The sequence below is a fragment of the Hyaena hyaena genome, unplaced genomic scaffold (assembly GCF_003009895.1).
Source record: "Hyaena hyaena isolate Hyena2069 unplaced genomic scaffold, ASM300989v1 scaffold_234, whole genome shotgun sequence".
Classification (NCBI taxonomy): Eukaryota; Metazoa; Chordata; class Mammalia; order Carnivora; family Hyaenidae; genus Hyaena; species Hyaena hyaena.
In genome coordinates, this window is record NW_024080865.1 from 2,422,910 (window position 1) to 2,439,112 (window position 16,203).

At 42.2% G+C, this 16,203-nt stretch overlaps 1 protein-coding gene across 3 annotated transcripts in view; it reads right to left on the bottom strand.

Annotated features, from left to right (window-relative positions):
• The window catches only part of ACP3 (acid phosphatase 3), a 52,427-nt gene extending 36,817 nt beyond the window's left edge, over window positions 1-15,610 (bottom strand). For all 3 annotated transcript variants that reach the window (XM_039243878.1, XM_039243876.1, XM_039243877.1), the window contains exons 1-4: window positions 15,391-15,610; window positions 6,734-6,829; window positions 2,403-2,489; window positions 1,812-1,964 (exon numbers count right to left, since the gene is read on the bottom strand). In XM_039243878.1, the coding sequence (XP_039099809.1) occupies window positions 1,812-1,964; window positions 2,403-2,489; window positions 6,734-6,829; window positions 15,391-15,510 (456 nt within the window). In that variant the 5' untranslated portion in view covers window positions 15,511-15,610. The remainder of the gene's footprint in view (window positions 1-1,811; window positions 1,965-2,402; window positions 2,490-6,733; window positions 6,830-15,390) is intronic.
• Between the last annotated feature and the right edge of the window lie 593 nt (window positions 15,611-16,203).

Here is a 16,203-nt window from a genome sequence, read left to right on the forward strand (position 1 = left end):
CTTCTCTCTCCCTCACTCTCCTTGTTTCTCTTTTCCTCTTCTAATAGCACCTATATTCTCTTTACTACATAATTTAATTCCTAACAGGATTAAGGGGTAAACATCTACCTTGGTCTACACTGGCTAAATTTGGTGCTGCTGTCCAGTGTCTAGCTATGCACAAAAGGCTGTGGCAAAGGTGTTTTTTTTTTCTTCTTGGAGGAAAATATTCAGAAACTCCTAAGAACACTGATCATCATAATATTTCACTCCCGATTCTGTTGAAGGAAAGAGGCACAAATAAATCATCCTGTCTTTTCAGGAAACATCAGAACAACTGGTTAAAGTAGAATTACCTAGAGTGAAGTTGACAGGCTCAGGCTGTTTCTACAATGTATTTGGGAAAGATTCTTATGCCACCCGATGCAACAGTTCAGTCAAATGTCTAGGAGTACTGGCAGGGCGGAGAGGATAGGAGGCTGTCCCAAGGGGTCCCTGGGCAACAATCCGGGTACAGAAGTCGTGCTAAGCCCCAGCTACAGAGAAATGACACAATCATGCTTACAATGCGACTACAGGGGAATCAGGATGGATTCCTTGTCCCAAACTATTTCCTTCATATAGTCTTAAATTCTGCATCTGGGAGATTAGTGAGATGTATTCAATACTATTAAAAGAAAGCAATTCCTAGGGCACCTGGGTGGCTCAGTCAGTTAAGCATCTGACTTAGGCTCAGGTCATGATCTCATGGTTCGTGAGTTCGAGCACCCACATCGGGCTCTGTGCTGACAGCTCAGAGCCTGGAGCCTGCTTTGGATTCCATGTCTCCCTCTCTCTGTGCCCTTCCTCTGCTTATGCTCTCTCTCTCTCTCTCAAAAATAAATAAACATAAAAAAATTAAAATAAAACAATTCCTCTGAAAATGTTAAAGAGTTCTTGGTCCATCCAATTCAGTGCAAATAAATTTGAGAGTTTCTCTCAAATAGCCTCATTCAGGCAGTTTGGTTTAGGGTACTGGTTCTCACACTTGGCTGTCCACTGGAAACAACTATGGAGATTATTTTAAAAGTACTTATATCTGTGTCCCAGCCTCAGAGATTCTGATTTGTTGGGAGAGTGCCCTAGATGCCAGGATTTTAAAAATTCTCAGATAATCCTAATATAATAACTTTGAGAACCACTATTTTACAGGGAAGGAAACTGCTCTGGAATGAGCTAGGCCTGGTTCTAGTCCCAGTGGTGATGCTTACCAGCTTTGTGGCATTGAGCCCATCTTCTTTATTTCTCTGAGCACATATTTCCCTGGAGAACACTAATATCGTCCATTCAAGATTGTTATAAAAGGTAAATATGATGACACATATAAAGTACTAGTCACTAACTATGTACTCAAATACTTCTTTTCCCCCCTACCTCGGAATGAGGGTTTCAGATGGGGATGGGTATTTTGTAGGTAGGGAGGCCATAGGGTGTTCTGGAGGAAAGAGAACCATATGTGGTGTGCCAAAAGCCTGTGAATTAAAGGTGGAACAAGGGGAACCCCATGTGTGCATGTGGGCGTGTGTGTGTGAAGACAGAAAGGGATGAATTGCCATTTGTTGAATGAGTAGCAAAACAATGTAGATAATAAAGATCCAAACTGAGATTCTGTTCCTACTCTCTCTTGCCTGGGGCTTTCTATGCCCTGCTTTGTCCCTTGCCCCTTTATTAAGAAAAGGATTGAGATTGCACAGACCAAGTAGCGTCCAGACCTCCAAGCCCACAAGTACTGGGCAACCTGCCTTCATCCTCCGAGGCCCCATGGGGTGCCTTGGTTATCCCAGAGTACTGACCCGATCTTCAGAAAGAGAGAGCGTGTGCACAGGGATGGGCTGCCATCGCAGGCTAGGATTCCAGACGTCGATACCCTCTGGGGGAAACAGGCCTGCGAGGTTCGTCATAGCACTCATCAAAGTCCGGTCAACGTCTGTGCTTTGAATGTAAACCTAGAGTGGGAAAATCAAAGGAGAATCCAACTGATTGGAACTGTGGGTTTTTCCTTATGGTGGGAAGAGTACTTTGAGAAAGGCCAGGATCTTCACACCAAAACATTAGCATCATGATCATAGTATCTACAGTGGAAGAGACAGTATGATGAGAATGCCAGATGGTATGTCAATGGCTGAACTGACAAAAGAAATCAATTAAGTAGTGGCTACTTGCCAAGCCAAAGTATTTGCCAATAGTTATCCATAAAATTTTAAGCTTCGTCATATTCATACATTTTTTAGAACAAAGTATTTGTATAAAGAGGAGTATATTTGTAAATAAGATCTCTGACTTGTAGAAGTTCCTTGGAAAACAGGTAAAGCACTTTCACAAATGCACCATTATGTTGCATTCTATCAAGGAAAAATGTTCCCACTCTCGGATCCCCAACTTACCTGTTCATGTCTGTAGGAGTCATTCAAAAATGTTCTATATCTTTCCCTTATATACTGTCCAAGTTCATAATGCTGCTCCATGCCCAGCTATGGGAACAAATAAAAGCAAAAATCGGTGAGAGTAAATTCTGGAATCTCATGTGTGAGTCTCATCTCTCCTCACTGAATGTGTAGAATAAGTAATGGTGCACTTTAATAGTTCAACAACAATGACAAAAATCAACATATTTTTAAAAGAAAACAAGAAAAGAGAGTTGTAATCTTTAGCCATGACTCCTTGAGAAAACTCATTCACCTTCATTAGCACTTAACACAGAACCTTGTATACTTAATAGCTGGTGATTGATGTGATTTAAATAAATGGTTCATCTCTGGTGTGGTACAACATCACTGGCTCATCTTTGTTGGAAAAACAATCAAGAGAGCCGGTTGAACAGTTGGTGGAGGTTTGGGGGAAGAAATTCAGCCATCTGATAAAAGGTCGGACTTGGTGAATCTGATGATCACTTTTTTCTTAATGTTGTATTTATTTTTTGAGACAGAGAGCTCTATCGGGGAACATGCAGAGAGAGAGAGAGAGAGAGAGAGAGGTAGGGGGTGGGGACAGAGGATCTGAAGTGGGCTCTCACCTGACAGGAGAGAGCCTGATGTGGGGCTTTGAACTCAGGAATGATGAGATCATGACCTGAGCCAAAGTCAGATCCTCAACCAACTGAGCCACCTAGGGGCCCCTGAAGATCACTTTTAACCTCTAGCTGTAATGATTTATTATCTGCACAGTCTATGTGGTTCATGAAAAACTAGAGCCTGTTACTCAAAATGTGGTCTGGGGATCAGAAGTATTAACATCTCTTGGGAGTATGTTAGAAACCAAATTCTTGGGCCTCACCTTGATCTACTAAGCCAGAATCTTTGGGGGGTGGAGCTCAGGAACCTGTTTTTAACAAGCTTACTAAGATTCTGATGGCCAATAATCATTGAGGAATGTTGCTTTAGTTCAGTGATCCAATAATCATTGAGGAATGTTGCTTTCGTTCAGTGATCCTCAAGCATTACTGTGCATTAGAAGCAAAATTGTCTAGGGGTGCTTGTTGAAATGCAGATGCCTCAGCATTTCCCCCAGAGATTCCTGCTCATTAGGTTCTGGGGTGTCCCTGGAATCTGCATTTCAACAAGTGCCCTGAGTGATTCAGATCCATGGAGTAGAGTGCTGTGCTTTGAGAAACACTGCTTTCGAGTCTGTCTTTAATCCCAAACCTTACCAGAGCTTCAGGAGTCAGAGAGAATGTGGTCACTATAGCTCTGCTTGGTCCCACTTGTTCATTTGCTTGTACTCCTGGCTATCATGATCATCACCACCTCCCTAGGATGAGGAAGGAGGTGTGAAAAGAGTCATGTGTGCTTAACTTTTTGCTAGTTTCCTGGGTGATGTGAATAGCTAAAGAAGCAGATACTTTGGCCCTAATTTGTTGCATTAACTTAGAGCGAATTTTGAAGAAAGAGTCATCTTCTCCAGAGCAGATTTCAAACTTAGCATGCCCAGAATCACCTGGAGGATTCATTAAGACAAAGGTTCCCAAAATTGAACCCCAGAGTTTCTGGTTCAGTTGGGGAGGGCCAGAGAATTTATATTTCTGACAAGTTTCTAAGTGATGGTGATGTTGCTTGTCCAGGGACCACACTTTGAGAGCCAGTGACCTGAAGAGCCATCATTTTGTCTTTATGTAGATTGGAAGTGCCTGGGCAAGGGAGGAATTTGAGCTCTAGACCCTTGCTACTTCCAGAGTGGCCATGTACCAGCACATTGGTATCACCTTGGAGTAGGTGAAGACTCGTAGGCCCATGTCAGGCCTGCTGAATTAGAATCTGCATTTTTCCCTTTTTTTCTCCAAGTGTCATTGAGATATAATGACACATACCACTGTATAATTTTAATGTATACAGCATAACAATTTGGTTTACACACATTGTGAAATGATTACTGGTGTAAATTTAGTTAGCATCTGTCATTTCATATAGATACATTAAGAAGAGAAAGCAAAATAGAAAAGAAAAACAAATTGTTTTTCCTTGTGATGGGAACTCTTGGGATCTACTCTCTTAACAACTTTCATATATATCATAGAGCAGTTTTACCCATAGTCTTTACGATGTAAATTATATCCCTAGCACTTATTTACCTTGTAACTCGAAGTTTGTACCTTTTGATCACTGTTTTCCCAACCTCCTTCCCCCTATTCCCTGCCTCTGGTAACCACAAATCTGATCCCTTTTTCTATGAGTTTGGTTTTTAAATTTTTTTTAGATTCCACATATAAATAAGATCATACAGTATTTTTCTGTCTCTGTCTGGCTTATATCACTTAACACGATGCCCTCAATCAAGGTACATCCATGTTATCCCAAATACAAGGATTTAATCATTTAAGACTAAAAAATATTCTATATATACAATACATACCATTACATATACATATGTGTGTGTAGATAGATATGCACATATATATATGTCTTTATCCATTCATTTGTTGATGGACACTTAGGCTGTTTCTATGTCTTGGCTATTGTAAATAATGCTGCAATGAACATGGGGGTGCAAATATCTTTCTGAATTAGTGTTTTCGTTTCCTTAGAATATTAGAGCCTGCATTTTAACAAGATGATACCATTTACACTTGGCGCTTGAGAAACACTGCTAAAGGAAAATCTGATGGCTCGTCAAGAAATACCCAGAAGGAGAATCCAGATCCCACAGTCTGAAAGAATTTTTTAGTCTTACTGGAAAAGCGAGCAAGGGAACAGGAATCTTCACACAGCCACAAGTATTAAGAAGTAGTGCTGACGTTTTGCTACTGTTCCCTCCTTTAAGGAGCCGGAAGCTGGGTAGGCTATGATGGGAGGAGCTCAGACCCAGGAGCCAAAAGATGCTGACCTCAAATAGCCTCTGTAGATTTTTCCTTGATGAAGCAACATGGTTGAGGTAGGGAAGTGATTCTCAGCCTTGGCTGCACATTAGAGTCAAATGCTCAACTGAGGAGTTTCTAAAACTCCCAATGTTCAGGCCACTCCCTAGATGAATTAAATAAGAACTACCCAGACATTTAAAGCTCTCCAAATAATTTCAATGTTTAGCAAAGACTGAGGTCCATTGGTTTAAAAACAATTTTTTTTAAACATTATTTTTGAGAGACAGAAAGAGACAGAGTGCAAGCAGGGGAGGGGCAGAAAGAGAAGGAGAAACAGAATCCAAAGCAGGATCCAGGCGTTAAGCTGTCAGCACAGAGCCTAATGTGGGGCTCGAACTCATGAACCATGAGATCATGACCTGAGCTTAAGTCAGACACTTAACTGACTAAGCCACCCAGGCACCCTGAGGTCCACTGGTTTAAATGTTTAGTTAAATGTTTAGAGATATTTGACTCTAAACATTCTATGAGATTTTCTTAATGTATTTAAACAGTGCTTTGGTTGGGTCAGAAGCAACACCTGTGGCCTCGTGGCCCCAAAGGAAGGCACTATCCACGCTTGCAAGGGAAGGGGGTGGGGCACGGGAGTGGTGACTACAGATGCCTTTGCCCTCCTTGCCTTCACCTTCTCCTTTGCTGCTCGTGAGGGCTCCCTATGTTTAACTGACCACTTATTATTTTTTTAAAGTGTTTATTGAGTTTTGAGTGAGAGAGAGAGAGAGGGAGGGAGACACAGAGTCTGAAGTAGGCTCCAGGCTCTGAGCTGTCAGCACAGAGCCCAACATGGGCTCACAAGCTGTGAGATCATGACCTGAGCTGAGGTCAGACACTTAGCCGACTGAGCCACCCAGGTGCCCCAACTGACCACTTATAAGGAAGGCTCAATCCCAGTATATCTAGCTGATAAAGAATCAAATTTGGTATCAGCATTTCTAGAGGAATCCTGTTCTCCTAACCCTGCTGATGTAGTTTATCGACTACAAGATTATTTTCTACTTCGTCAGGTAGAGGCTGAGAAACCCAGGGGCTGGCTTCCAAGTATTTGTTGGTCTTTAGCATCTTTAAGTTCATGTATTCGTCTGTGGCTGTGCATGGCTCTTAGAATTTAATAAAGCCAAACAGGGTAAAGAAAAATCAAAACTGGAAATTTTATACAATTTTCCTATTACCAGTCACTAGGGGTGACCTGGTCATGATGAGAAATTACTGAAGTTAAACATTAGTGCCTCTCCTTCCACAATCAAAACACATTTTAGACTTTTTAGATCCCATACAATTGTGCAAAATACTCTCCCAGATCTGAATAACACAGTTTGGTTTCCCTTAAGACTTATCAGCAATCTTGAGCTGAAAATCCCAACCAACCTGAGTGAGTTGGCCAAATCCTTGTGGCCATGAGGATTCCTTGATGGGGTCGTTGGGGAAGGTTTCAATGGGACTTCGGTCTCCATGTCTAAACACCTGCAAAGACAGTAATGTTACAAATTTCACCTCAGTGTTTTGCCTCTGCTCATCCTAATAGATTTTCATTTAAACCACTGGTTCTCAACCTAGGCTGCTCATTGGCATCACCTGGGGAATTAAAAACAATTCTGAGGAATGGATCCCACTTCTAGTGATTTTGGTCTAATTAGTTTGGGATGTGGTCAGAGCCTTAGGATTTAAAAAAAAATTTTTTTTAATGTTTTACTTATTTCTGAGAGAGGGAGAGAGACAGCATAAGCAGGTGAAGGTCAGAGAGAGAGGGAGACACAGAATCGGAAACAGGCTTCAGGCTCTGCCTGAGCTAGCTGTCAGCACAGAGCCCGACATGGGGCTCGAACCTACTAACGGTGAAATCATGACCTGAGCTGAAGTCGGCGCTTAACCAACTGAGCCACCCACATGCCTCACGGATTTTAAAGATGTCCCAAAGTAAACCTCAGGTTGAGAACCACTGTTTTGTTTTGTTTTTTCTTTTTCTAGTATTTATTTATCTTTCAGAGAGAAAGAGACAGAGTACAAGCAGGGGAGGGCCAGAGAGCAAGAGAGAGGGAGGCAGAGGATCCAAAGAGGCTTCAGGCTCTGAGCTGTCAGCACATAGCCTGACGAGAGGCTTAAACCCAGAACCGCGAGATCATGACATAAGCTGAAGTGGGACACTCAACTGACTGAACTGCCCAGGCACCCCAAGAACCACTGTTTTAAGCTCACTAACACTTTCCTGTGTTTCAAGTAATGTATATAACAAGACAATCAGTCATTAGAAAGCAGGCGAGCCACATGTAGTGATTGGTTTGCATATTGGGGCAAGAAGGAACACAAAGTTTAGCAAGATCACTTTATTGCAGACAAACTCTGAAAAGTATTCTTCCTTAATTACGGTTACAGTAATAATGGTGTTAAAACGTTTATGTACCATAAAAATAGTGATTTTTCAATGCCATGTACAATTTGTAACCATCTTGAGCCAATGATTTATTAGTTTTTAGGAGATTACGGATAAAGAACTTTTGGATAGGGAGATTCAAAAGGCTAATTCTGAATACTTTAAGAATATTTCTGGACTTGTATGCATGTCATGCTATTTTGATTGTACATTTTATTCCTGGAGGAGAGTAGTCTGGACTTTCAAGACCTTGATATTTTATGATTCCAATATGCTTCCTGAATAGAATATCAAACCAAACACCAAGTTATTTTATAAGCAAAAGATAAGAGAAGTAAAACACCTAGGAAATCCAAGATGAAGTCTATACTGATGCCAGCAAACATTTTTAATGTTTGGGGCTGGATGATTCCTTTTTAAGGGGCTGTCTTGTTCATCATGGGATGTTTAGTAGCATGCCTGGCATTAGGGCACTAGAGGTCAATAGCAAACCCTAGTTGTGACAACCCAAAAGTTCTCCAGACACTGCCAAATGTGCCCTAGAGAGTACCTCTAGCTGAGAGGCCCTGAGTTAGCCAAAGAGAAATCAGATGAGAGACACTGTAGTGAAATAAAATTTACAAAGCTTTCTACCAGCCTATAACCACAATAACTCCTCACGGTTTATTTGAATGCCTGTTGTGTCCTAGAAAATGTGGCAAGTGCTTCTCATAATTTAATCCACTCATCAGTTCTACAAAGTGTTTACTATTATCTTCATTTCACAAACATGGAAATCAGCCCTATAGTTAAGTGACCTCCCAAGGTCTCGCAGAGTGTGAGTCATATGATAGGGCAGAGTTCCAAGTACAGACTGTGTGCCTCCAATGCCTGCATTCTCAACCTGTGTAAGAGGCTCATTTCTCTGTGCTGAAACACAGCCCCTAGCATCCCAGCAGTGGGTGATCTGGGATTTGGGCTTCTTTATAAACTCTAGTCTTTTCCTCGAAGATTGGAAGCTATGTGTGGGGGGGGGGGGGGGGGGGGGCGGGAGCCATTGTTGCACTAGAGGAAAATAAAACCTTGATATAAGAAACAACACTAAATATCATTTAAAAAATAAAACTGAGGGGCGCCTGGGTGGCTCAGTTGGCTAAGCGGCTGACTTTGGCTCAGGTCATGATCTTATGGTTCCTGAGTTCGAGCCCTGCATCAGGCTCACTGCTGTCAGTGCAGAGCCTGCTTCGGATCCTCTGTTTCCCTCTCTCTGCATGCCCCCCTCCACACTCTTTCATGCTCTCCCTATTGCTCTATCTCTTTCAAAAATAAATGAATAATAAAAACATTTTTAATAAAAAATAAAAGTAAAAACTTAAAACTGAGATTATGCATCTAAATGACAGAATGGCCTGGGGAAAAAGAAGTGTGGTCCCCTTGGAAAAGGGTTTTTTAAACAGCAGAGCCCAATCACAAGACTTGAACAAGCTTTCTCACTCTGTCCTTACGGGTCAGGAATAACTCCCCTCTATTTCCATAGGTTTTAGGGGTTTTTCAGGTAGTGGCTCAAGCATGCCGTGAGCTCTTCAGAAAGGGCGTCCCACAGAGACACTGAATAAGCCATTACCCCCCAACCCGGCACTGGAAATCAGTATGTGCGTGTGCAGGCACACACGCGCACATCAGCGAGTGCCCTCCAGCACACAGGTGGCATTCTTGAGTTTCAGCCGGAGCCTTTGGACATGCCCAGATGCCCTTTTAAGTCTGCGGAAAGGCCATTTTCCTACTATCAACCCACTGCTCCACTGCTCCTACTATCAATCAATTTCCTCCACAAAATTTGTAACCTGTGTTCTCAGCCCAGCAATCATACTCTGAAATCCTTTACAAACCTACAGAGGGTCAGCAGTAGTCCTGTCTGCAGTGGGAGTGCTAATTGCAATAGAAGACGTCCAGGATAACAACCTCCTGTGTTTGTGCAACCCTCTGTGGCTTTGTACACTTCCTTCCCTGCTCTCTCTTTCAGTTCTCACAAGTCCTGTGAGGCCAGGCTGGCACTGTTGCTGTCTTGAACAAAGAAGGAAACTGAGGCTCAGAGAGATTAAATGAGCCATGCAGAGCTCTTCCTTTTCATGATGGCTACCCACTGTTTTCTCTACCATATCATATCACATCCATCTCATCCTTTTAGATCACAGGTAACTTGTTTTTTAATGTTTATTTATCTTTGAGAGAGAGAGAGGGAGCAGAGCAGGAAACGTACACACACACACACAGAGGGACAGAGATCCGAAGTGGGCTTTGTGCTGACAACACAGAGGCTGATGCAGGGCTTGAACCCACAAACCGTGAGATCATGACCTGAGCCGAAGTCGGACACTCACTGGCTGAGCCACCCAGGTGCTCCACAGGTTACTTAAAAAAGAAAAAAAGAAGAAGAAGAAGAACCATGGTTTGGACCCCCATGAATTCTCTTTCTCCATCGATTCTGCTAAGCAGATGTGGCATGTTACGCAGGTCTCACAGCACCCTACCTGATCTGGCCTTGCCCACCTCGATGCTCGACCTTATATTCTTTTTTTTTTTTTAATGTTTTACTTATTTCTAGGAGAGAGAGAGAGACAGCATGAGCAGGGGAGGGTCAGAGAGAGAGGGAGTCACAGACTGAAACAGGCTCCAGGCTCTGAGCTGGCAGTCAGCACAGAGCCCGACGCGGGGCTCGAACCCACGAACCGCGAGATCATGACCCAAGCGAAAGTCGGACGCTTAACCGACTAAGCCACCCAGGCGCCCCTGCTCGACCTTATATTCTTACTAAACATGCTTAGCCGCAGAGACCCTGCTGTTCCACCTAATACATTGTTTGTTCCAGCCTCATGGCGGTAATGTTCTGTCTGCCTGGAATGTCCTACTTCTGCTTCTAATCCTGGCAGTCACTAGTTTCAGGTCCCTCCTGAAAAAGGCCATCAAGAGAGATCTCCCTTGACCTCCCATACTCACCATGCTTATTATTCTGTCTCTAAAAAGTTAAGAATAATGATTCTGTAAGAGTTTTCTATGGGACACTCTGGAAAAAGGAGGTGGATTCTGTCAAAGTTTAGGAAATGCAGTTTACTAGATCCTTTCCATTATTTATTTATTTTAATGTTTTATTTATTTCTGGGAGAGAGAGAGAGACTACGTGAGCAGGGAAGGTTCAAAGAGAGAAGGAGAGACAGAATCTGAAACAGGCTCCAGGCTCTGAGCTGGCTGGCAGCCCGACGCAGGGCTTGAACCCAAAAACCCAAGAACCGTGAGATCATGACCTGAGCTGAAGCCGGATGCTTAACCGACTGAGCCACCCAGGTGCCCCTAGATCCTTTCCTTTAAAGCCACAGCCCATATCAGAATCTTAATGACTGAGGAGTCCTGCCCTTAAGAGACCCAAAATACAGTTTAACCCATGTTCTGTTCCCAGGGCAGATATGATTTTTTAGCAAGCAACTCCTGTTAACAACTCGTCAAACTAGCATTCCACAAGATGAACTTTGATAAACCTGTTTTGAAAGATTATGTGAGGACTCTCTTCATGAGAAGGAACAAGAACCAAGGGCAGTTTCCTGCTCTTTCTGCCAAGAACAGCTTTTCAGAATCGGGGAAGATTTATTTTTCTTGGATCAAAGAGAGACGGTGAGGAAGACACCTGCTGATTATGAGTCCGAGTTAAGTCTGTGCACCCAATCTCCACGGGGAGATGCAGCTCCATGTGCTGGCTTAAATGAATACAGCAGGAATGGAATATGTTTAGTGATTAGGGGCATGGCCTCTTCAACCATACAGTCTGGATTCAAATCCTGACCAACACGGTCACCATGGGCAAGCTGCTTAACCTCAGCGTGTCTCAATGCCTTTATAAAACAGAGTTAGTAAGGTTTTTACAAACACTTGGTGGAACAGTTGCCAGATATAGCAAACAAAACTACAGGTTGCCCAGATAGTGCATGAAACATCCTTTATACTTAAAATGTATTTGATGTTTATCTGAAACTCAAATTTAACTTGGTATCCCGTGTTTTCCTAGCAATTCCACTTTCTAGGTTGCTGGGAGGTTAATGTGACATATTCCATACTGAACTCTCAGAGCAGTGCCTGGCATGCAAAAAGCATTCAAGTCCCGGTTGGTTATTGTCACTAATGTTACCACTTTAATCAGAGGCAGTTTTCTTTCATTCTGGTTCTAACAATTTTCTTTCTTTCTTTCTTTCTTTCTTTCTTTCTTTCTTTCTTTCTTTCTTTCTTTCTTTCTTTCTTTCAAGTAGGCTTCACCAAAATAAGTCAGTTAGAAAAAAACAAATATATGATTTCACTCACATGTAAAGTTTAAGAAACAAAACAGATAAACACAGGGGAAGTGAAGGAAAAATAAGATAAGAACAGAGAAGGAGGGAAACCGTAAGAGACTCTTAAATACAGAGAACAAACTGAAGGTTGCTGAAGGGGAGGCAGGTGGGTGGGTGATGGGCATTAAGGAGGGCACTTGTTGGGTTGAGCACTGGGTATTATACATAAATGATGAACCACTAAACTTTACTCCTGAAACCATTATTACACTATATGTTAACTAACTCGGATTTAAATAAAATTTAAAAAAAAATACAAAAGGAAGCTAAAAAAAATAATGAACACATACAGTTATATGATGCTAAACAAGCAATCTAACTTTCTTTGTCTCAGTTTGCACATTTATAAAATTGAGATTATAGTGCCTAGGGAAAAGGCTTTTTAGAACAATTAAATTATGTTGCTTATGTTAAAAAATAATAATAAAGTAGGGGCTTAAACTCACAACCCTGAGATCAAGACCTCAGCTGAGATCAATAGTTGGATGCTTAACTGAATAAGCCACCCAGGTGCCCCAGGTTCTAATAATTTTCTAAGGATTTGCCTGGATATATAATTTAACCATTTATAGTCAAATATTCTCTATAATCAATAAAAAGAAGAAAGTAGTATCTACTTACTAAAGCCCTTAGATAGAATTAACTTGTAGTCCCTGGATACATGTTACCTAACAGTGAAGGAGGAAAAAGTAAAGCCACAAGAGTTTGGTGCCAATGGAAGTTAGCCTGGACTGCAGTAAAAGAGGAAGAGAATTGGCCACATGAAGTTAACCAAAACTTCACTGTAATATCTCAAGGAGGATTCCACTCAATCGGCTTGTCACAAGTTTATAGTGTTGATAGTGTAATATTTGCAGAGTCTTGACACTTGCTTAATGCATGTGTTGGCAAGGAATATAAGTGAAAGTCTAACTGGGGCGCCTGGGTGGCTCAGCTGGTTAAGCGCTGACTTCTGCTCAGGTCATGATCTTGTGGTTCGTGGGTTCGTGAGTTTGTGGGTTCGGGCCCCCTCATTGGGCTCTGTACTGATAGCTGAGAGCCTGGAACCTGCTTTGGATTCTGTGTCTCCCTTTCTCTGCCCTCCCCCACTCGTGCTCTCTCTCTGTCTCTTAAAAATAAACATAAAAAAATTTTTTTTAAATATTTTTATTTATTTCTAGGAGAGAGAGAGAGAGACAGCATGAGCAGGGGAGGGTCAGAGAGAGAGGGAGACACAGACTCCGAAATAGGCTCCAGGTTCTGAGCTGGCAGTCAGCACAGAGCCCAATGCGGGGCCCGAACCCACGAACCGCGAGATCATGACCTAAGCGAAAGTCGGACGCTCAACCAACCAAGCCACCCAGGCGCCCCTAAAAAATTTTTTTAAATGAACAAATCAGGAGACCCTAGATGCTGGCGAGGATGTGGAGAAACAGACACCCTCCTACACTGTTGGTGGGAATGTAAGCTGGTGCAACCCCTCTGGAAAACAGTATGGAGGTTCCTCAAAAAATTAACAATAGAACTCCCCTATGACCCAGCAATAGCACTGCTAGGAATTTACCCAAGGGATACAGGAGTGCTGATGCATAGAGGCACATGGACCCCAATGTTCATAGCAGCACTCTCAACAATAGCCAAAACATGGAAAGAACCTAAGTGTCCATCAACTGATGAATGGATAAGAAGATGTGGTTTATCTCTACAATGGAATACTACGTGGCAATGAGAAAGAATGAAATCTGGCCATGTGTAGCAATATGGATGGACCTTGAGGGTGTTATGCTGAGCGAAATAAGTTAGGCAGAGGACAGATATCATATGTTTGCGCATATAGGTGTATTAGGAGGAAGTTAACAGGCCAAAGTGGGAGAAGAAGGGGAAAAAATAGTTGGGGAGAGGGAGGGAGGCAAACCATGAGAGGCTCTTGAATGCCAGAACAAACTGAAGGCTGAAGGGAAGGTGGGGTAGAGGGGAAGGGGGGTGATGGGTGTGGAGGAGAGCACTTGTTGGGAGGAGCACTGGGTGTTATATGTAAACCAACTTGACAATAAACTGTTAAAAATATTTTTTTGAAAAAAAGGAGTGGATCATAGAAAGCATTTAATAAAAAAAATTTTTTTAAAGTCTGACTTGCATGGATTTCTATACAAAAGGTACACAATATTTCACACCTTTTTTTCTTTTGAAGCACAGAAACCTGGCAGCTGGTAAATCATTTATAAATAAACTGATGATATGTTTCTGATTCTCTGTCTCTCATTTGTTGACTCATGACCTGGTAAAGATTTACTGTACTAATAAGCATATGGTATGAAATTTTTTTTCTGTAGGGAAAGAAAGGAGTGATGAAAACACTAAGCTGAGAAAACAGGAACTTCATGTTTAATTTTTAAGTAAAAGATGACCTCCCTGCAAATTATAGAAATAAATTCTGAGTACTCTTACAGTAAGAAACTTTACTTATCAGCATATTTTTACTCTGTCAAATAAAAAAAGAATAAGGAAGAGAAAGACATTGAGACAGTGGCTGGGAAAGACAAGGAGAGTGTCAGAGGCAGAGGGAGACTGAGTAAAACAGAACAAGAGAAACACGTACAAAGAAAATCAATTAATTTTGGGGATTAATACCAGCACACCCAGGTAAAGTGCTAAATCCCCTTTACTTTGCAAACCCCCTTTCTATTTTTAAAATAACAACCATAGTGTATTTTCTTTCCTTAACTTCATGCATCAGCCACCCCTATTTCCCCATAATTTGTCACATGGTACATTGGGTGGAGAAAAACATTATTTTAATCGTCAACCAAATCTATATGTATCAGGAAGTCCTCCTCAAAGTCTCGAGTTTAGTTTCACTTTTAGGCTTCAAAGACTGTTTACAAATCTATTTTCGGATTTCCTGATGAATAAAAGTGGAAGGGGCTACTTAATTCAGAAAAAGACAGTTTTGGGGGTTTGCAAACAAATCACCATTAAACTGAATGAAGCCTGATTAAGCTCTTGGTGCTAACCCCGGCCAGCTGCGGCTTCCCCCCCAAAGCGTCCAGGGGCTGTCAGAAGGAACATGCGTTCAGGGCAGTTGGGAAGTAAATGAATAAAGAACATCGGCAGAGGCACGTATAACCAAACCAAACACTTTTTGTTAGGACATGTTAAGTAGGTAAGTATTCGTTAGTAGGAACTTGTGAAACTTGATTATTCACTTTCTGAGTCTGGTCCCTGGGAGACCACAGGAGGCTGATAGGAAACCTGACACTTGGTTATCATCCCTTGCTGGTAACAGTTTAAGGGAAAAGCAGTGAGAAAAGCCTACTCACCAGTGTCACAAACTTCAGCTCCTTGGCTACCACACCTCGGTCTACCCAGGAGGAAAGCAGAAGCAAGAAGCTAAGATAAAGACTTGGTGTCCTGGCCGAGGGGAGCCGGGCAGCTCTCATGCTGGGGAGAAGTGTCTCTTGCAGGAGTTAGGAAATGCTGTCTCCAGAGCAAAAGCCATTAGAGGGGAAGCTATTTATCAAAGGAATTGAAAGGGAAGGAGTCGCTGGGAGGAGTCAGACTCGGAAATAGTATGGTCGCCAGGTAGCTTGGGGCGGGGTTTGGCAAGTGAGATAATTTTGGGGGCTGGGTGTGAGAGATCAAAGTCTTCTGAATTTAAGGTAGAACTCATGCCCAGGGATGAATGAGCTGTTGTTTAAGGACACAGATCATGTCGAGAGATGTTTTGGAATTGACTGACTCTTTTCTTGAGATGGGGTGTGACATAGTGTTTGCTTTGTGACTGTCACTTGGGAAAGGGATCTCTCTCGACTTTGGAAACCTTAGGCCAGCGATTCCTCATCTTTTGGGAATCCAGAGTTATAAGCAGAGAGATATGGAGGGAACTGCAGGTTCTGGGGCATTTGGGGTCTATTCCCCAGGCCAAACATGGCTCCCCTTGTAAAACTCTCATGTAGCCTAAAGAGGTGTTTTTAAATTGAAGGAAAGTAAGAGAAATATTATTTTCAAAAATTTATAGTGACACGTTAAGATGTTTGGGGTTCATCTGTGGCATCTCAACACTAGGGTTGGATGTACCTTTCCTAACCTGACACAATTTAAAAAAACAATGGCAACAGCAAACTTACCTACAG